We start from the raw sequence: 21,695 nt of genomic DNA, 5'->3' as shown, positions 1-21,695 counted from the left end.
TTTTCTCATATGCCTAATTAGAATATAATGTTATGGCATTCGTTTTTTGTGCATCTGTACATCCATACAACTGTGGCCTTGCTCATTTCTACACATTAAATTTTGTTTTAAACTATCAGCTTTAACAGACTTTGTGGGTGGTTTGCACTTGTGATCAGGAAGCAGCCATTTGATTTTGGAGTCAAGATCAAAGGTCAGGGTTTGACTCAAAGACAAATTAGGGTTTCTACATAGTAACTTTAATTCTACATCACAGTCCTGGACTAAACCTTGTGGATGGCTTGCAGTTAAAGAAAGGAAGAAGCCAGTTGATTTTAGGGTCAATTTGTGAAAGATCACGGCCATGGTTGCAAAAACCTGGAAAATGCTATGTATAAAAAACTCCTTTAACCATGTACCTTCAGCAGAGTTTGTGACTGACTTAAACTTTGCAAAAGAAAGAAGTTTTGAGTCCTAAAGATGAATGTCATGGTAAGTCTAATAAAAAAAAATGGTTTCTGCACAGTAAGTTTGGTTCAAGGTCATTGAGACCAATTGGCAACATTGGTCAGTATTATCCAGGGTCAACCATTCCTTGCCAGTGCCTGCACAGAGGACTATTAAACATGGGGTAGGTACCTTTCACAGTACTCTAGCATTGTTTTGTTTACTTTTCATGGATACCAAGATTTACTTGGCACTATATAGAGCCAGGCTTGTGCTGATGTACCAGTAAGCCCTATACACTCATAGATAAATATATACATACATACTCAACAGCTATAGAAAGTAGCAAATCATTTCCAGCATTTTGTGCCTGTCTGTACATATTTTAATCCATATTTTGATTTATGTTCAAGGGCCAGTGGAGTGAAAATAAATTTGCTAGTAACATTTATTTATATTAATGGTGTCCAGATCATATTAGATTTTCAGCAATTGTATATGCCAGTCTTAAATCAGATGTATTATGTTATGGCATTGTCCATCTGTTAGCATATACATGCCTGAAAATTAACTTTCATGGAAAGAGTTCTTGAAACTTTGCAATTGTTCAATGGCTAGACATTGTGTCATGTGTCATAGCAAGGGCCGCTACCTCAAGGTTAAGGTCAGGGCAAGAGAAAATGTAATTATATCACTTGTCTCATTGTCCAGAGTATAACTTTTGAATCACTGAAGATAATTTAATGAAACTTTACCCAAGTCTGTATCATGACAGTGTACCATGCACAATACATATGCCCCCTGCTTGTGATCAAGGTCATATGAAAAGAAAATGTAATTCTATGACTTTTATGTCTGGGGTGTAACTCTTGTACCTCAGAAGATATTGTAATGAATTATATATATATATATATATATTATAATTACACAATGTGTCACATACCATAGCCACACACCACTGCTTTAAAGTGAATGTCATGACAAGGGAAAAATTCATTCATTACTTGTATCCTTTTCTGGATAATTACTTGTGAAATCCTGTTGAATTTTAGTGAAACTTTGGCAAATTAATTGTCATGCCTAGTGTCACACTATAGCCATACCCTCTGCTTCAATGTTAAGGTCATGGCAATGCAATAATGTTGTTCTGTGACTTGTATTCTTGTCCAGAGGGTGACTTTCAAACCAATGAACCAAAATATTTCCAAGAAACTTTCATCAGTTACATTCACACATGCTCTGCCATACACCAAAACCACAAACCCAGCCTCAAGCTGAATGTCATACCAAGGGGAAATGTAACAGTATTGCTTGTACCCTTTTCCTGAGTACAGAAGAAAATATGTCCTTGATCTCCATCCATGTATGATGTTATTACCAATTAACACATTTTAATGAAACTTCAGCTTCTTGTGTATATTAACAGCATCTCCTGGGCCCTTTTGAGGTCAAGATCACAGCAAGGGATACTATAAGTCATAAGCTTTTTTCCTTATCTTAGCTGTCATTATTTAAACCCTGTAGATATTTGGATGAAACTTGAACCAGGTCCACACTTTTTCATACAATAGTCCAATCCCTTCATCAGAGGTGAGCATCATTAGGTGGGAAAAGTTCACAAGATGGGCATAGCCTGTGCTGTTTGCACTCTTCTTGTTCATCATTATTCTAGAGGGGTATAGCTTGGCCTTGTTTTCGTTGAGAGACTGCATTATTTGTACAGCATTATGCAATACATTTTGTCCAGGGCAGGGGCATTCATTGCCTTCAGTAATTGTATTGTAATAACCTGCATTTAGGGAGTGAGGTGTGCATGCTTGTATGTATATGGTAAACACAATTCATACAAGCTACCCAATGTGGTGTCTCTTTTTTTTTTAAATCAGTGCATTACCAGTGAATTACTCAAACGAGTTGACATTAATATTTTCTGATGTTTTGTTTACTTCGTTGATTGATAGTTAGTAGGTATAGTCTAGGGAGTATCATGCTGGCGGCTGGTATCCTTGATAACTTGATTAATGACTGTTTCTAGCTGTCTGTTTAAGACTACAATACATACTCAATGTGTTTATAGCCCCTGATGTTTCATTCATATACATCATCACATTTAAGTTTGGTTTTTTTCTTCATTATTTCTTTGGTAGATACACATGTTGACTGCCCTGTCATACGGTCTGCCTTAGTAATATTGTAAGAGTGCATAACACAGTTTCCAAACCATTGCTATGAGCAACAGCATAACACAGTATTTGCCGCGAAAAATAAAACTGATTTTTTTAAACTTTCTTGGGGCAATACGGTCATAATGTAGCAATGTGTAAAATATCAAGCTGGAAATTTCTATAAATAATCATTGTGAAAATTGACTAAATATACACATGCAATACTAGCTCATGCTTGTTTGAATATTCCAACAAAAATTGTGGGTTTTGTTAGAACTGTGGGTTTTGTGGGTTCTGTTGGGTGTGCGTTTTGTTAGAACTGGGGGTTTGGTGGGCATTGTGGGCTCTGTTGGTTGTTGGTTTTGTGGGTTTTGTCAGGAGTATATAAGGCTTTGTGGGCTGCTTGTGGGGGTTCAGTCAGCTAGCAGCTGTCAAACTAGGTACATCACAATTGTTGGGAGTTTTATTTTTTTATTTTGTTTTCTTTAGTATGTTTTAGAGTTATGTAACTTTAGGCAATATTTTGGACAGTAAATTTTTAAAAAAGTTTATTTAAATACAAATCAATATTTATTTAAGGAATTTATTTTTTATTTTTAATTCCTTTCTCTGTTCCAATTTATATGCATTCTAGTAATTTCTAATTTATATTTTTGTTATATGGTCAAGTGACTGTAGTCCTCTCAAATCAGTATTTTTATTTATTTATTTATTTATTTATTTATTTATTTATTTATTTATTTTTTATTTTTGTATTTTTTATTTTTTATTTAATTAGTTTTATGAAGCTAAAGACATACAGAGAAGTTTCTCTGCATTACAAATATATAATTCCTTTTCTTAAATTAAAGGTCCAACAAAGATCTTAGGGAAATAGAATGTCTGTGTCATTGTGAGCATTTTTCTCACCAATTTTACGTTCTAAATTCAATTAAACAAATACTTGATTAATCAAGCTATCTATAAAAACATAATTTATGTTCTGTTTTATAATTTACTAGTTGTCTAAGTCATTGTGTGTATTTTCCTCACTGACTTAACAGCCAATTTACTTCCATCTATATCAATTCACTTCAAATAAGTATAATGCTATAGTTGAAGTGTAAAGTCAAGCAAGTATTTTCCTTGCAGATTTTTACATTTCACAATTACAATCAAGTTATATTTTCTCTTCTGTAGTAAACTTTATTGCAACTAAATCCAAATATGGTAAATCCTATTAATTTTCAGTCATCAACTGAAGTAATAATATAATGAAATTATAGTATAGTGCTAATGTGTACTCTAACCTTGCATGAAATCATTGTATACCATACTGTACCTCAAGACAATGATAGTATTTTGGCTTTGTACAAGAACAACAAGACGGTCATGGTTATGAACTGACTTTATTCAATGTTTCTTATTAAATGTATCATTTTATGTTATGGTTGAAAGAAATCAAGAGTTTGAGATTACTCCATTCTCCCCTCCTTAGTCAGCTGATAAGAAGCATACTCATCCCTAGTGTCATACTCCAATGTTGTATTATCAGGACCTAGTTTGGCTTTTAGTATGTTTGTCTTTTCTTGGTGACAGCTGTTTATTCAAATTTAATTTGCATTTGACAGACTGTGGAAATATCATGGCCCTTGTCCTGAACCTGTACTATCACGGTACAAACCATTCACTGCAAATGCTGTGCCAGAAAAATTGTCATCAATCATCCAAGAGTTTGCAAAGAAGGAACTACTCCAGGTAGTGCATAAGATAATTTTACAGAGATATTCCTGTGATTATAATAATTTGAACATGGTATTGCTTTGATGCTTCTTTTCTTTCTTTCTTGTCAACAAATTATGCCGTGATAGATTTATATAGAACTTTTCGATCGGCATGCTACGCTCCATATTTAAATTTTGTTTTGTTTAAAAAATTGCAGTGTCTTCAGAGATATAAACATGATTGAATGTGACAGAGCTTATAAACGTTTCTATTTCATCTGTAATGGTTTTGACCACAGTGCATATTTTGGATAATTAACTTTACATAATCGAGACAGTAAGACATCAATTAAAAAATTGTGGTTCTCCTCAGTTTATGGTATGATAGGAAATTTGTGTTGCTTGTGAATGTAGATTTTGTAATTGTTGGTACTTGTGGAACTTCTTTACCATTTTAGTTGATAGATGGTGTGAGTATTGTATGGAATTTCTTAGTAGTTTTTCATCATGATCAAAAATCTGAAATAGGAAAGAGCCAGACTAATACTGCACACTCCCCATTTGCTAATCAGCAAGTTTCCATTGTGTAATAACACATTGTTTTAATTTTTAGACTGAATCTGCAGTATCCAGGGAAGAATTCCAGGCCCTGATTGGCATGAAAGTAACAAGATCTTTGGCAGAGCCAGGGGAGGCCGTAGGACTTCTGTGTGCCCAGGTATAAAATTGAATGATGCAATGTGAAAATGGCCTGTTGGCTTTCATATCACACCAAAGTTAATTTGTCATGCTTCTTTTGTGCGCACTTTATACGAGTCATTATTAATGTTTCTTTCACGAACTTTTACTATACACAATTGTAACATTTTAATCACATAAAGTTTACATTTATTGGAATTCATTTTAACCAAGAATTAAGTTGATCATTGTATTGGTTCTAGAAGTTTATTGTTTTAATCTAGAAAGATATTAATGATTCTAGTATACAGCACATATTTTATCATTTATCATGGAGTGATTATATGTGAACTATTTCAGTGAATTGTAAAGCACAAATCAATGTCTTTAACATAGAATTTAATGAAGAACCATGAAATTGCTGAAGTACAATGTATGTGTCACATTTAACCATGGTAACATATTGTTTACCACAGATTGCCCTCTCATAATATATTTATGAAAAAGCAGACAAAACAGAAGGATTGTGGCATGTTGAAGTATGAAGAATTTCAGTACCTAGGTACCTAGAAACATGTGCAAAAAATACAATGTTACTTGAAAATAAGCAAAACAGAAATGCAGTATTTGGAAATATCTGCAGCATCATATAGCATAGTGGTATCTGGAAACAAATATGAAGTGAATTGGTATTGGGAAATGCACAGAATTTCAATACAGTGGTATCAAGAATTCGGTTAAATTTATATTGCAAAACAGGCCAGACTAAAGTTAAGTTTTTTCCAGAAAGAATTCAAAATTTCACTTGATAAACTGAAGTACATTGATTTCTACAATGTCAGACTTAGTACACTGATACCATATGTACTCACAAGCCAGTACACTGATACCATATGTACTCACAAGCCAGTACACTGATACCATATGTACTCACAAGCCAAGTTCAACTGCAGAATGCACACACCTAAATCTGCAGTCACTTAATGCACTGGCAGCTCTGTGTCCATGCATATTGTTAGGAGTGATCAGTAATATAAATAAAAATACCCTGATTTGTCAGATTTAGTGAAACCAGGTCCATGTACCATACAAACTTGCTTATAAGTTGAGTCAAACTGCAAGCAACAAAGATCCATATCTGCTGTAGCATAATGTGCCTGCAGATCAGGGCCTATGTTGTTTGTCGTACTGATTAGTCCTAACAAACTGCACAGATCCAGATCTGCCGGCACATTATGTGATGGCAGATCTGGGTTTGTAAAGTTCGTAGTTGGTCTTGCCTTATAAGCAAGTATATATGGTAATGTTTCATGGTAAAGGTAGACACTTTCTGTGAAATGACTAGTGGTTCCAAAATGATTCAAAATTACAGGGCAAATCTAGAATTAACTTTTGTTTGGGGTCAGATATGACTTACCAGACAAAGAAAACAATGACACTTCAGATTATCATTGTTGTCCCTCATGCCAAGTTTTGGCATCATTGTCCAAGTGTAGATACATTCACTTCATTAAAAGTATTGGCCAATATACTCAGTCCTTATTGCCCACTGCTGACTTCACAGCCATATGTAATCCAACTTCTCAAGAAACCTTTTGACAGAATTTGACCAAATTTGACCGAAAGCATCCAGGTATGACAGGCATTCACATTTGTTCAGATGATGCTGATTTGCCATCAGATATTGCCACCATTACTAAACACAGAAAAATCTTTTACTGAGTTCATTTCCAAAACAGCCTAATAGTTATCTACCAAATTTGACAGTAAACATCTTTGCATAGATATCTTTAAACTTTGAACAAACAACGCCAATTCACCATCAAACACAGCGACAATTTTAATAAAACCAGAAAATCCTTAACATCTCACAAACACTCAGCAGAAAATTGGACCAAATTTGATGGAAATCATCTTGGCATAAATGGCATCCAATTTCTTTTACAAATCATGCCAGAATCTGCTATCTACTTTGGAAACCATTTTATGACTTCTAAAAAACTGCTTAAGAGAATATGACCAAATTTAATTAAAAGCAAGTTGACTTAAGTGGCTTCTAAGTTGGAACATATGATGCCAATGTATTCTTAGTTCTGACTGCCTCTGTAACAAATTGAATAATTTTTTCTTAGAAATGTTCCCAATCCATCATAAAATAAATAGCCAACTATGCTAGAAACATAAATATTTATACAACTGCATCTTTAAAAAAAATGCATTACAAAATTTTTGACCAATTTTGACAGAAAGCATCCTGGCATTGAATCCTTTCAGTTCTGGACAAATAATCCTAATATACCATTAGATATGAACATGCATTACCTTATTTCATGTTATTTTTTGTACACAAAAAAATATTTATTAATTTCTGTGTACGAAAAATTATATGCAGAATAAATAATTATCATTTGGTGGTACTGACCATATACAAAAAATAAAGAGATCTTACCTAAACAAGTTCTACGGAACACACGCTACTTGACAACCTAATGGTACAAACGTACAAAGTTAACATATTTTCTGTCTCATTCTGTGGGCGTCCATGCTTATGCATCAATCGTTGTATTTTCTCACCAACAATTAATTATTAATTTTTGTAAAAACAAAATGACAATATGCTATTTTATGATCTCTTTTGCAAACCTAAATCTTAGAAATATCATGTCTGATAATTTATGGATTTTTTCGAAAAATACAAACTGATATGTATGAAAAATTATGAGACATTTAAATAATTATTATTTTGATAACTGGATTGTGTATGAAAAATTAAAGGGTATGAAAAAATACGTGAAATACAGTAAAAGCAGTTTTTTCAGGAAACATCCTACTAACCCAGATTTCTTGGCCAACACTCTTGTGTATTGGCTATTAGGCAGATGTCAGCTATTTGTGCCTCTTGTAGTCTAGATTGTATAAACATGGTGAGATATAGTAGTCACTTTTCCAGCAGTGGCAGTGAATAATGTTAAGGTTGTGTGTTCACATATTTGAAAGTCAAAAATAGTCTAAGACTGACAAGCATAATGATACAGGAGAGAAATCGAATTCCATGAAATTTGTTTTTGTTGCAGTCAGTTGGAGAACCATCAACTCAGATGACATTAAATACATTTCATTTCGCTGGTCGAGGAGAGATGAATGTAACTCTAGGAATTCCTCGTCTCCGTGAAATTCTGATGGTGGCAAGTAAAAATATCAAGACACCAGCAATGGATGTTCCTGTATACAACACACAGCAAGCTGTTGAGAAGGCAAATTTTCTGAAGAGGTTTTTCAAAAGAGTCCGCCTACATGAGGTAATATCAGCATTTCATTGGACAAATCAACACCACATTACAAACTTTAAAAGGGGGTCCTGAGTGGCCAAGTGGTCTAAAGCTCTCTTCATTACAAATCACTGCCATTTCACCTCTGTATGCATAGGTTCGAGTCTTGGATTCAGCCAATGTGGGTATGTGAGAAAGCTTGCCAGTAGCTTCTCATGGGTCAGTGGTTCTTTCTGGGGTTTTCCCGGGTTCTTCCTCCACCATTATTACTGGCCGCCATGTATAGCCTATCATGTGCTGAAAAATGGTGTTAAACCCTACAACAACAACAACAACAACAACAACAACAGACTTTAAAATAAGAATATGTTAATAATATAATACAGTACTATGCGTACCTGACCATGATCATTGCATAATTCCAGTTCATGATCATTCAGCAAAAGTTTAACATGTATAATTGTTTAAGTGAGTGCTGAATATAAATAATTTTTCAGTATATTTTGTGTCGGTGTTCTGTTTCTAATCCATATAGATTTTTCCATTGGCATTATCTCCTGTATCCAAGTATGAATTGTGTCATTCAGCATTGTAGTCTTTTTTGTATCACAATTTTTGGCAACTTTTGGAACAGAAAATTTAGGGGCTTTTCCCATTGTCTCTTTTTAGACTGTCCTGTCCTCTCTTCTGCTTTATTTTGGTGGTTAAATGCATTTCAGTGCCAATATAATGGTCTTTTCCTTTGGCAGTGGTTTGAAGAAACTTAATAATGAAGACATCTCCAAGCAAAAACAAAATAGATCCATAAAAGATGCTAATATTATATAAAGATTGAATTCAATGAGTTAATAACTTTCAGAATTAAGATAGATATATACAAGGTTTTCATAGTTTATTTTTGACTCACTAAGTTCGACATCACTCATGTTAACAAGGCACGTAAGTCAACATATGTGCAAAGTCCCAGGCTGATGGTCTTTTGTTGCTGCCCCAATTGTCATGCTTATATGCTTATATCATTGTTGAGATAAATATGTATATGTCAGCAGAAACTATTGGTCCCAAATTGAACATATCATATAAAAAGTTCTTAACAGTATTTTGTTCTACTGTACCTGTATTTGATGTTTGCTGCTGGGCTTTAATGCTGCAATCGCATTAAAAAACAGGTATTTGCTCCTCACTTCACTTGACTTCAGTAACATTATGCACCCTTTATCAAGCCATGCACCCTGATTTTCGACTCAGAATGAGAGGAAAAATCATAGTTTTACAGTATGACATAAATTTGAGATAATATATGTTAAAATATTGATAATTTCACTCCATTTTCATAGTGTAACAACAGTCAGCCATGTAATAGTAAATAAATTGAAAATTTACTGGTACCTAGACAAAGTAAAGTGACTAACAGTCCGTTTAGCTTATAAAAGCTTTTGCCAGCACTGAAAACATGAAAGACCATGCTGAGTCAACAAAACACTGTCCACATTTAAGAACACCATGCTGTGAATCAAAAATTGCTTACTGTATTCTAAGAAAGAACCAAGCTTATTTTCCAAAAGAAAAGTAAATAAATTGCAAATTTACCGGGAAAGTTGCACTGCAACTATGTTTAGCATATTAATACTTAGCCAGTGCTGATTACTGTGAAAAGGCCAAACTGAGTCAATGAAACCTTAATCACTGTATAGCTACAAATACACATCAGATTCTGTGATTTAAGATGAGAAACAAAAGTAAGAACCAAGTGTCTTTTTCCAAAAAGAAATTTTTTTTTTCCAGTTTTATACATTAAATGAATATTTTCTTTCTTAAAATATCAGTGTTACCATAACACTAACCATAGTATCAAAAGATATGTCCCCTAAATGTGCCTCTGATGAGACCCCTGATATTGCTTGAATATTTCAATTCAGCCAAGAACAAATGATGAAAAAATGTGTTTGATCCACAGTCATGGAATGCTCAACAGTTATTGTACAGGTACAGTAATCATCATATTTATTCCACTTCAGTGCAGTGAATTGCAGAACTTTAGAACATTAAGTTACCTGTTATTATGTACATGTATTGCCGGTCATGGCACAGAACAAAACACTACACAATGATGTGAAAGGAAACAAGTTTATTAACATAGGCAATCAAAGAACAAGACTGTCAAAGTATGAAAGCATTACTTATTTCTTTAATAAATCTAGTACCAGGAAACAATTTAATTACAATGCATTAGATTTAATATTTAACAAGGACTGAATGTGACACATGTTGTTAACTATCTTGCCTTCATGATTCTGTCAGATTGACCTTTTGACCTTTTTTTAGTTCTTGTGTAAAATGCACACCCCTGACTGAAAATAAGAAAATTGATGAAAAAGAATAGACAACTAAATTACTAACACAAGGATCTTTGAAAATTTACAGTGATGTATTCTCCTTTTTTGTTTTGTTTCCTAGGTATTAAATAAGGTGGAAGTTTGTGAATATCTTTCCATAAAGAGTCATTTAAAACAGTAAGTATACTAATGTAAGTCTTTATTATAACTGCAAACAACAAAGATCCTGATATGCTATACCATAATGTTTGTTCTACTGATTGCTCCTATCAAACTGCACAGACCCAGATCTGTCGGCCTACAATGTGATGGCAGATCTGGATCTGTGCAGATTGCAGTTGGACTCAACTTATCAGTAAGTATATACAGTATGTGAGATAGTATATAGCTTCCAGTGGGTTGTTGGTTGTTCCTGGCATTTTCCTGGGTTATTCCTCCACCAGATATACTGGCCACCATATATAACATATCATGTGCTGAAAAATGATGTTAAACCCAGAACAGTAGCAACCATCCCACCCTTCTCATACCCACCCACCACCCACTCAGGGTTAATGTATTTTGAAAATTAAAAATTTCCTGTATCAGACAGGGAACAAGGAAACACTGTTCTTTAGAATTCTTGCATATTTCTTTTAAATGCATATTGGTGATGACAATATAAGAGAAGTTGATAAGAGTTAAGTTCAGAATAGAATTCAAAATTTGAGGTAATATTTTGATTATTGTATTATATACTCAGTTTTTATTAAGTACTTAGTTGTTTTATGATTGATAAAGCAATATCACAAGTTCTTATGACCACATATTCAAAATGGGGGAAGAAGATTCAGATGTGTTCAAAAGACATTTTTTTCCCAATAAATCAGAAAATAAGCATGTGTGTGTGATTTGGATTTTTAACATAACTTTAAAAAATTTCAGTCATATCGCTATGATGTCTGCAGTATTGCAGTTTATAGTGATGTCTAGCACTGGGGCATCATGAAGCAGACATATATCATCATGTCCCACCCAGTCACATTATCCTGACACCAGGCCAACCAGTCCTAACACTAACCTCTTAATGCTCAGCACCTGTCAAGGCAGCTGTTTGTGGCATTTTTTTAAAGTTTTTGGTATGACCCGCTGGGGGGGGGGGGGAATCGAACCCGTGACCTCCTGGATCCATCAGAAAATAGGCTTCATATTAATTATTAATCTGATTCTTTAGAGAATCCTCCCAGCCGTCCTGCAATTACATCCATAGTGAGTGTGCCTTCTGCTTTAGTAGTAACTGAGATATTTTTAGGCATTGCCGCCAAGCCATATACCTAAGGGGAGATCATTCTGCCTAACCACCACATAGGCCAGCAGACAACTTTTAGGTCCCTTTAGTTAAAAGTACTATCAGGGAGGGCTAGATGTGCAAAGTAGTAATAGTTCTCCTAAGGTATTATGAATGGTTAAGTATTCTCGAAGAAACTTATTTTGCAAGGAAAAAAATTGTTTCTGAAGGATATCAAAGATAGTTTCAGCACTCTGCAATTAAAGTTAGAAATGGTCTTATGTTAAATACCTGGAAATTCTTTTCAGCCTGGTAGCCCTAGGTGGCAGAGTGGTCAATTTCACATATCATTTCAATGTGGGTATGTGAGAAAGCTTGCCAGTAGCTCCCCCTTGGCCAGTGGTTCTTCAGAAGGTTTTCCTGGGTTATTCCTTGGCCAATAAACACCCTGCCATGTATAGACTATCATGTACTGAAATAAGGTACTAAACCCATAACAACCGGCAAATGTTTTCAGACAGTAGAGCATAAGACCCTTCGATGGACTCTTGCTTAAGTATGAAACAGTTTTTGAGATAAAAAAAAGTTTTCCACAACAGGAAACCTGTGCTGCCAGTTTTCATCAGGAAGTAAATTGCTATTTTCCCAATGTCTTATATACCTTCATTGACTTTTTAATATTTTATGAGTTATTGTAATTATTAAATTGTATAAGTACTCTTATTTTTATTTAATAAATCAAAGAAGCTACAACCACATCATTTTTCATTTAGTCTCTTTTAGTCCCTTTCTGAGTTCATAGTCCTAAACTTTGGTAACAAATGATGTCATATTGCAGGGCCTTCCATTAGATTTTAAGTGAAAGGGAGAGTTGCAAAGTAGGTGGGGGTTTGGGGGACCTCCCCAATGGAGAAACAGGTATTTTTAAAGTAGCTGGGTGTAAAATAAAATTAGCCAGGTAAATCACCCAGCTTGCAGCAGATAAGGAAAGCCCTGTATTGATGTCACAATGTAGTGATTACATTTTGAGTTAAACAGAAACCATTAATTTTACAAAACCAGACTACCTCAAGGCAGCTTACTTAAAAAGCGGGCTTACTTTCAAGAGCAAACATAATTTGGAACATCTTATTTCAAAGTGTCAGAAGTGCAGTGTTAATTTTTTCTTTTCTTCCAGTGATAGAAAGCGAATGTTCCAGATACGATTCAAGTTTCTCCCTCATGACTGCTACAAGAATATGATCTTCCTGACACCACAAAAGATTCTTAATTTCATGGAAAACACGTACTTTAAACATCTGACCCGCCTCATCAGGAAAAAAATTAAAGTCTTGAATCGTGCTAGGTAAGTTTCCAATACCCATTTTACCTGCCTGCATTTACACGCAGTGGTAATAAGTATGACCTAGATCTGATGGCATTTATTATTATACAACTTCAAAGTTTGCTGTTTTCAGATTGGCTTAAGTACTACCTACTGTCTTTTCTAAAATGTTAAGCACCTCACTTCTGCTGACCAGGTGTCTTATGTAGGTGGTCAGAATGTGTAACTTTGCTTTAACATGTATGATACAATTTAGTAATCATTACACTAGTAATCATTAAAGGAATGTATTTAATGGGTGTGCATCCATCTCCCTGCCTGTATGGTACCCTCTTTTGTCTGTCTGTAGTTGCACTGTATCATGCTGTAGTCATGACCATAGATCTTAGGTCATGGTCATTGGTCAGGAAAAAAGATAATGTGTCTTTGGAGTAATCCTGTTGCAACATTTGTCATACCTCTCATGTTGATGTTGACTTTTCAGCCCTTCATCTATTACAAAAACTAATATATCACTGCTTAGTGGTTGAAAGGATAGTTTCCAGCCAATCAAAAGAAACAGTTATTTGTGAAAACTAGGTCTTGCATGCAGGATCACAGATCATGTATTTATCTATACCAGTGCAAGCATTCTTGCTTATATTTTAGACCTTGATCTGCCAGCACATAATGTGCAGGCAGATCATGGTCGAGGCTTGTTCTATTGATTACTTCTAACAAACTGCAAAGACCCAGATCTGCCTCTGCATTATGCATTGGCAGGTCTGGCATTTTACAGTTTGTAGTTGAACTTGATTCATAAGCACATATATCTGGTACTGCTCAAATTTTTTTATTTTAAATTGCATCACTTATGCAGAACTTCAGAGTAGTGTCATTTTACTTTTCTTATATACTTTCTTATAAGTTGAGTCAAACTGCAAACAATAAAGACCCAGATCTGCCATAGCACAATGCACTTGCAGGTCAAGGTCTATCTTGTTTGTTTTACTGCTTTCTCCAAACAAAACAGCACAGATGCAAATCTGCTTGCACACATTATGTAATGGCAGATCTGAGTCTATGCAGTTCGCAGTTGGACTCATAAGCAAGTATATGCAGTGCTTAGTGTGATGATGTGTTTTGTTAAGAGTTTTGCTAGGTATTTAGATAAAGTTCTCAGGTATTGTTGATAGCACTGATGGCATGTGTCAGTATGAATAATATCTGATCATATCAGAAATAGGTAATTGTGACATATATTTTGTAATTCATTGTATGATAATTTTCTGTATTTAATTTATCAGTCTTTATTCAGAGTAGTCATGAAACATGTAAAACTTGAAGGATTATGCAGCTTTGGATGCATTTCAGTGAGAAACACAGCATCAATACAAGCGACGGTCATTTGACCTGTATTTTATTCTTCACTGAGTTCAGTTTCTGCATTGCTTTATTTGATCCAGCTCTATTAAAGATAGGGTCATGAAACTTGGTGAGTTGTTTATACATGTGACAGAACCAGACATCAATCCAGTTGACACCACTCCCTCAATAACTCGTGCACATCAAACCAGTAATATTTACGAAAGCTTGGCTTCTAAACCAGTAGATATTTTTATAAATTTTACATTCTTTTGAGGGGATAAAAATAAGTGGTATTTTTGCACATAATATGCGTTCCCTTCATTTTATAACAATACAACAACTTGTGAACATGAATCAGATTCCAATGGAATAAGTTAAATTATAATGCAGGAATACTAGCCAGTATATTGTCAATTAAATAAAAAGGAAGAGTTGTGTTTCTCATAATTTTTACTGCAAAGATTTCTTGTTATATAAAATCAACAAACATTTTTAGCTCCTTTCACACTAAACAGACTTTGTCTGGATTCGGATCCAGATTTCCCTTTAATCACCTTGTATATTGTAAAAAATGGAGCATTTCAAGTGGCAATGACAAAACAACCTTGCCCAGCCTGCAAAGAAGTTTGTTTTCATTTGGTTGGATTTTTAAGGCTGTTGAGTGCCTTCCAATATCCCTCTAAGCTGACTTCACCACAATGAGCATACCTGCCAAAACATGTCACCTAATTTTTTTTTAAAACTCCCAAACCCCCTGACATGATCATATTTACAAAAACATGATTTTCAGTAATATTTCCAAGTATATTTACTTTGTATTGTCATCTACCTTTGTCTATGACTGAGGGTCAGAGTTGAGCATACATGACTAATGTCTTTTTTTATATAAACAAGATATTACATAGCTAATTTTTGTCTATGATTGTAGATAAAAGGTCAAGCTAACAGTTCAGTGTTTTAGGATTTCCATTAGAATATGCATTAAATTTTATAATTTAAACCAATTTGAGATTATGTGATGAAACTTGGTATGCCTTTAGATCATCATCATAAAGCTTGTCACATACAACAGTGGGCTTCCTGTCTTCATGGTCATGGTGAAAAGCTAAATTCTGCTCTTTAATTTTCAAGCAATTTGAGACTAAGTGATGAAACTTGGTATGCCTATACATCGTCATCATAGGGTGTGTCACATACCATATTGGGTCTTCTGTCTTCAGTGGGGGGGGACCGAGTGTCCGAGTGGTCTAAAACGCTCTCCATTATGGATCACTGCCATCTCACCTCTGTCTGCGTGGGTTCGAGTCTCGGATTCGGCTAATGCGGGTATGTGAGAAAGCTTGCCAGTAGCTTCTCGTGAGTCGGTGGTTCTTTCCAGGGTTTTTCAGGGTTCTTCCTCCACCATTAATACTGGCCGCCATGTATAACCTATCGTATGCTGAAAAATGGCGTTAAACCCTACAACAACAACAACAACAACAACAACAACTGTCTTCAAGGTGGGATTAAAAAAAGGCAAAAGCCCTACTTTCATACCACTTCTCTTTAAAGTCATGGTCAAAAGCTATGTACTTAAGTTTTTGATCTTGCTTTCTTTGTGTTTGATAACTTTTAAAGCCATTTGAGAGCAAGGTAAAAATCTTGGTATAATTGTTTATTATGACTAGAAAATGAGTTACGAACTACATTGGTGGTGACCATTTTCCTATCCTTGAAGTTCAAGTCATGGTTCAGTATTCTAAATATTCCATCACTTTCTTTTCCACATTACACCACTCCCTCGATAACTCGCGCCCTGATAACTCGCAATCCCGATTGTAACGCGGAGTCTGGTATGGCTCCCGATTTTTTCAAACGAAAATATATTTTAAAAATCCTTAAAATATGCTGAACGTAAAACAATTACAATAAGAATTGGTTAATTAAACCTTGATACGTCGCTTGTTTTATCATCGAAAATGGTGATTATTGCCTATAAAGATAGAATCCATATTGTGAAATTTGCAAGTTCTAAATAAGATATCATATATTATGTAAGTTTTTTTATGATAAATAGTTGTCAGTACACTGTAAATAAAGTCTGGTGAAACAGCAATCAATGAAAACTTCTGATAAATGCTAACAGGTGACAACAGAGAATGAAATAAACACCAGTTAAATGTCTTGCTATGTAAAAGTCACGTTCTAATCCTTTAATTCCGTTTCAGTGTAAACATTATAATCGCAATATATTATGAAAACATGAAAAGAGTAAATCGACTGTCACATCGAAACCTGTGAGTACTTCGGTGAGAACCTAATTACATGCCGGCTTTGTTTTGATCAACAACTTGGTGAAGTGTTTTTTGCATTAAAAAATCAATTAAAAGAGACCTGTGTTGTTTTATCACTTTAAATATGTCTTTTGTATCAAATCAAGTAAGGAAGGTACAAAGAAAAAATTCAGAGGCATGAAAATCTGAGCATAAGTTATTGTGGTCACTACCGTTATCAAAATTCATTTTATTTGACCAGTCGAAAATTGTTTCATATTTTTATACAGTGGCTGGAGACACAAAATGTTGACTATGTATATCTGCAGGATTTTGCTCAGCGGCAGGAGTAGCACAAAAAAATTAGCTGATTTTTTTCAAAATGTGAAGTAACCACCATGTTGGCTAATTCTGTGTGTCGGATAATTCTGCGCAACGATACATCATTTCTGTAAACATTGAATCACGTGTTAGTTTTGTTCAAAATCCATTTTTTATCAAGAAATAATAAAGAGTACAAAATTATCCCGCATTTCGACTCGAAATGCATATGAAAATGTGATTTCTAAATGTCAACATGAAGACCCACTCCATGACCTTCTTGAACCAGTAACCCAGAAAATCTGATTTACATTGTATCTTTTAGAATCATACAAATAAATACATTATGTACAAGAGGGAAATGTATACCGTAAAACAATACTGCATTTTAATCCAAGTTTCCAATTTTGCAAGAAGTTGTCTCACATGTACAAAATTGTCTGCTACCCAATGTGTCAACTTGCTGCTAGAACATAAATTCTCAAGAAATTCACTGGCGTATTGTCTGTTTGTAAATTCTTTAGTAATTTTTTTCACCATCAATAAGATGTTGCAAACACACTACGTACTATTCATTGTTGTTTCTCTTCCACATACTAGCTTATTTTTTATAAAACGTTGAACTTTACTAACTTCTTTTACAAGATCGGTTTAGTTTGCTTAATATATCTTGTCATTTATTGGCATTTTTGCCTTGAATTTTGTAAAACTAGCTATAAACCTGACCTAATTACTTGACTGAACTGCTGACAGAAACAGTCCAAAGTAATGTATTTCATTTCTATAGCCCAATGGATAAACATTACATCCTTTCAAAGCTGTGCGCAGAATAGGACGATATATCGCGAGTCAGGAAAACATGCGGGTGGGTGTATTAATATTATTTTGAACAGAATATTCTGGTGACAATTGCCTCTTTTCAAACGGTAAGTGTTGCTGTATTTTATTTTCATCAATCGGTCGAATTTGGTATGCGTTTTGTTTCAGTATTGGAGTTGGAAACCTTAAGTGCGCAGAAATGTCTGAGAACATTGTATATTTGTCAAGCATGTTACAAACGGCAAGTATTATCATGTTCCAATTTACGATGTTTTAAATTTGTAGAACCATTAAATTCATGTTGGTAATGATTAACCCTTGTGATTTTTTTTTCATTTTGCTTCTACTACAATCAAATCTATCTATCGTTCGTTCGTTCATTCATTCGATCGACAATGTTTCTTGAAAAAAGAGTTGATCTTTTGTATTAAAAAGAAAACGTCTTATTTGGATCAAACAATAAAACTGGAATGTATCCAATTCAGCACACAAATTATTGACATAGTACACAATATGTGAAGTGTTACACGTGTTAAGCAAACAGAAACCATGTGGAATAATGTTTTTGATGACCTCCTCAATATACTGTAATTTATCCTGAAATGTTGCTCAATGAGGAAAAAATAAACAAAGTACACCATTATGAAGAGATATTTATTCACAGTTAACCGCAGCACGATTATCAGTTGAGTATTCAACACTACAACCTGCCACCCCCCCACCCCATTTGTCTTTACGTCGATCCCTTTATTAGTTTTGGCTTTTTTTTATACAGGTCCCTTGATAACTCATGCCTCACTTATAGTGCGGTCGATGTTTTTGGACCCCAATGTGCGCAAGTTATCGAGGGAGAGGTGTATTACTTTAGAGCTTTGAGATTAAGGAATGAAACTTGATATAATTATACATCACTACTGGAAGGGAGTGCTTTGCACTTCATTGTGGATTATATTTTCATGGCCATTGTCATGTCTCAGTATTCATTTCTGTACCTTTTATGCCATCTGAAATTAAGCAATTATACTTTACATACTTATACATCATCACTTTAGGGTGTGTTACAAAATCAAATTACTGATAGGTTCCCATTTTCAAGGTCAAGCTTACAGGTCAGTATTTTAAGTTTCTTATTTTTCTGCTTTATATCTTAAAAGTTGTGTGAAGTGCAGGGATCTGTTTCTCAGTTTGATAGCATCTTGTGTATGACAATCAAGGTTTTATCTTCATGGTAAAGGTCACTGATTAGATTTTCCCTTTTTCCTACACTTTGACTAAATTGTCATTAGGTCACAGACAAATTTCATCCATGTATAATTTTGGTGACCTCACCTTAGCAGGCAGGGGACAAAAATTCGCTGAATTTGCTTGTTCATACTTGAATCTGCAATCTAAGTATAGTATTCAAATAGTATATGAACTGGAGGTGTCATGCAGTTTGGGTGGATAACCATGCAAATCCTGATAGTTGCAGATTAGGAAAATGTATGCATTGTGAGCGTGTTTTGTCTTTCTGTCCAAGATTCTAAATTTCTGGCATCCCAGTTCTGATGGTTGTGTTTTAGGAAAAAACCTTTTCATGAGTACTTAAATTTATAGATATATATAAAGGAACAGCACTTTTCATTGGTTCTTGAAAATCACATTGAGAAATAACCACCAAACTGTGAAAACTGTCACATCTGGAATTAAAGCAAATTCACAACACAATACTACCAGGCATACTCCTACTGCAAACAACATAAACCCTGATCTGCCATTACATAATGCATCAGATTATCAGGGTCAGTCTTGTAATAACGGCATAAACTCAGTCTACTGGCATATTATGCAACAGCAGTTCTTTGTGCAGTTTGCAGTTGGGTTTCAGCTTATAAGTGAGTATATATGATAGGCTGTACTTTAACCTTTTAATGATGCTTTAATCAAATAGCAAGCAGGTGGACCTGCCATTCCATGGAACTCTGGTTATGATTTTACAGACTACTGTATGGTAAGTCCAACTGCACAGGGCCAGATCTCCAATAACATAATGTACCATCAGATATTTGTCTTGGTGGTGTGTTAGGAGTAATCAGTATTACAAGCAACACTGACCCTGATCTACCAGTGCATTATGTAATGGCAAAAGAGGGTCTGCGTAGCTTGTAGTTGGAGTTTACTTATAAGCGAGTATAAATGGTACATGATGTTGCATTCCACAATCATTTACACAGTACATTCATTTTTACATTTGACGGTAATTGTGCCCATATTTGGTACTTGTAGAATCCTGAACCATGGTAGAGTACAGGATATAAGGCCAGTCAGAGCAAGTGTGGCTCAGCAGGAGAATCATGAGATGCAGAATGATGAAGCAGATGAAGATGACCAGACTGACAAGGAAGATAATTATGATGGAGATGCATCCACAATGAAGGCACAGCAGAAACGCCAGGAAGAGCAAGAATACGAGCCAGATGACGATGAGCACCAAGATAATGCTGAAAATCTGGACGAAGGTATCTACACTTCTTTCTAAATAATTCATGAACAGTGGAGAACAAATAAATGAGGGTGTTATTTACCAAGGTAGCTTGGCAAAATTAATAATGGGATGGTTTATGACAGTTAGAAGAGAGAGGGAGTGTGAGGAGTAAATGGTTGAATAGCCTTCTTCTAATTAACTTGTTAACATTTCTTTATGCATTAGCTTTATTTTCAAAAAAAACAAATTTGGACAAATTGATTAAAATATTACTTGAAGAGGTTTCAGAACACATAATTTGTGTACCAATGAAAACATTTTGTATTATGTCATTGCTTTGTTCATGTGAATGACGGAAGTGTTATTGATGATTCAGAACAGAATAGATGTTTTTACATATAAAAAGATGAACAGGTTTTTTTAAGAATCACAGTGGTGAAAGTAAATGTTGTATTGTATTACTAAAATATGTATGCTTTGATTTCATTGGCAGTAATGATGAAATCTCTGCTCATCCTGCCATTTAAGCTCAATATTGAACACTAAATGCAAGAGTAAGCTTTTTATGCAGTGAGTTCACTTGATTTCTTTGCTAGCTTTGATCACATTTGTGAATGATTAGGATAAACCACTGATTAAAGCTACCATTTATACTTGCTTATAAGTCGAGTCCAACTGCAAACAACATAGATCCTGATCTTCCGTTGCATAATGTACCAGCAGATCTCTCTGGGTGTATGTTATTTGTTCTACTGATTTCTCCTTACAAACATTACATACCCTGATATGCCGGCAAATTATGCAACAGCATATCTGAGTATGTGCAGTTTGCATTTGGACTTATAAGCAAGTATATACAGTACATTCTTAAATGTTCTTATGTGAAAATATTTTAAACTGTTTGATTAATTAATTTAAATGAATTGACACATGAATGTGGTCACTAGTTTTTACATTGTAGGGTTATCCTCCCATTGAACATTTTTTCTATTTTATTTCCTATGATACAAAGCAGGTCTGTTTAATTCTGCAAGTCACAGATCAAAACAGCTGGCAATTAATTAGGTTGTGACAGTTAATTTTAAATGCTAAATACGATATTTATCATCATTTGAGCTTTTCATATTTTACAAGGAATTTAAGGAACACTTGTTTGAAAGGTGGTCATCATTTTGAGAACATGAAAATTTTAATAGATCAAGTAAAATGACATTTCAGCACAGTAATTATTAAATAGTTTGTGAATTAAAATGAGGCTAATATTATTTTATACACACCTGCCACATTCAGTTTGAGGTAAATATTGTTATTAGTAAATGATATT

The 21,695-nt window shown here is 34.4% G+C and overlaps 1 protein-coding gene across 1 annotated transcript in view; it reads left to right on the top strand.

Moving 5' to 3' along the window:
* Window positions 1-21,695, top strand: part of LOC149807187 (DNA-directed RNA polymerase I subunit RPA1-like) — a 125,458-nt gene that overhangs the window by 83,623 nt on the left and 20,140 nt on the right. The window contains exons 24-29 of the mRNA XM_089963294.1: window positions 4,202-4,328; window positions 4,908-5,012; window positions 8,047-8,271; window positions 10,699-10,754; window positions 13,022-13,189; window positions 20,173-20,405. Of these exons, the coding sequence (XP_089819420.1) occupies window positions 4,202-4,328; window positions 4,908-5,012; window positions 8,047-8,271; window positions 10,699-10,754; window positions 13,022-13,189; window positions 20,173-20,405 (914 nt within the window). The remainder of the gene's footprint in view (window positions 1-4,201; window positions 4,329-4,907; window positions 5,013-8,046; window positions 8,272-10,698; window positions 10,755-13,021; window positions 13,190-20,172; window positions 20,406-21,695) is intronic.

Source organism: Sinohyriopsis cumingii, chromosome 1, assembly GCF_028554795.1.
Source record: "Sinohyriopsis cumingii isolate HCF-2022 chromosome 1, ASM2855479v2, whole genome shotgun sequence".
NCBI lineage: Eukaryota > Metazoa > Mollusca > Bivalvia > Unionida > Unionidae > Sinohyriopsis > Sinohyriopsis cumingii.
This window is presented reverse-complemented; position numbering and strand designations above follow the sequence as displayed.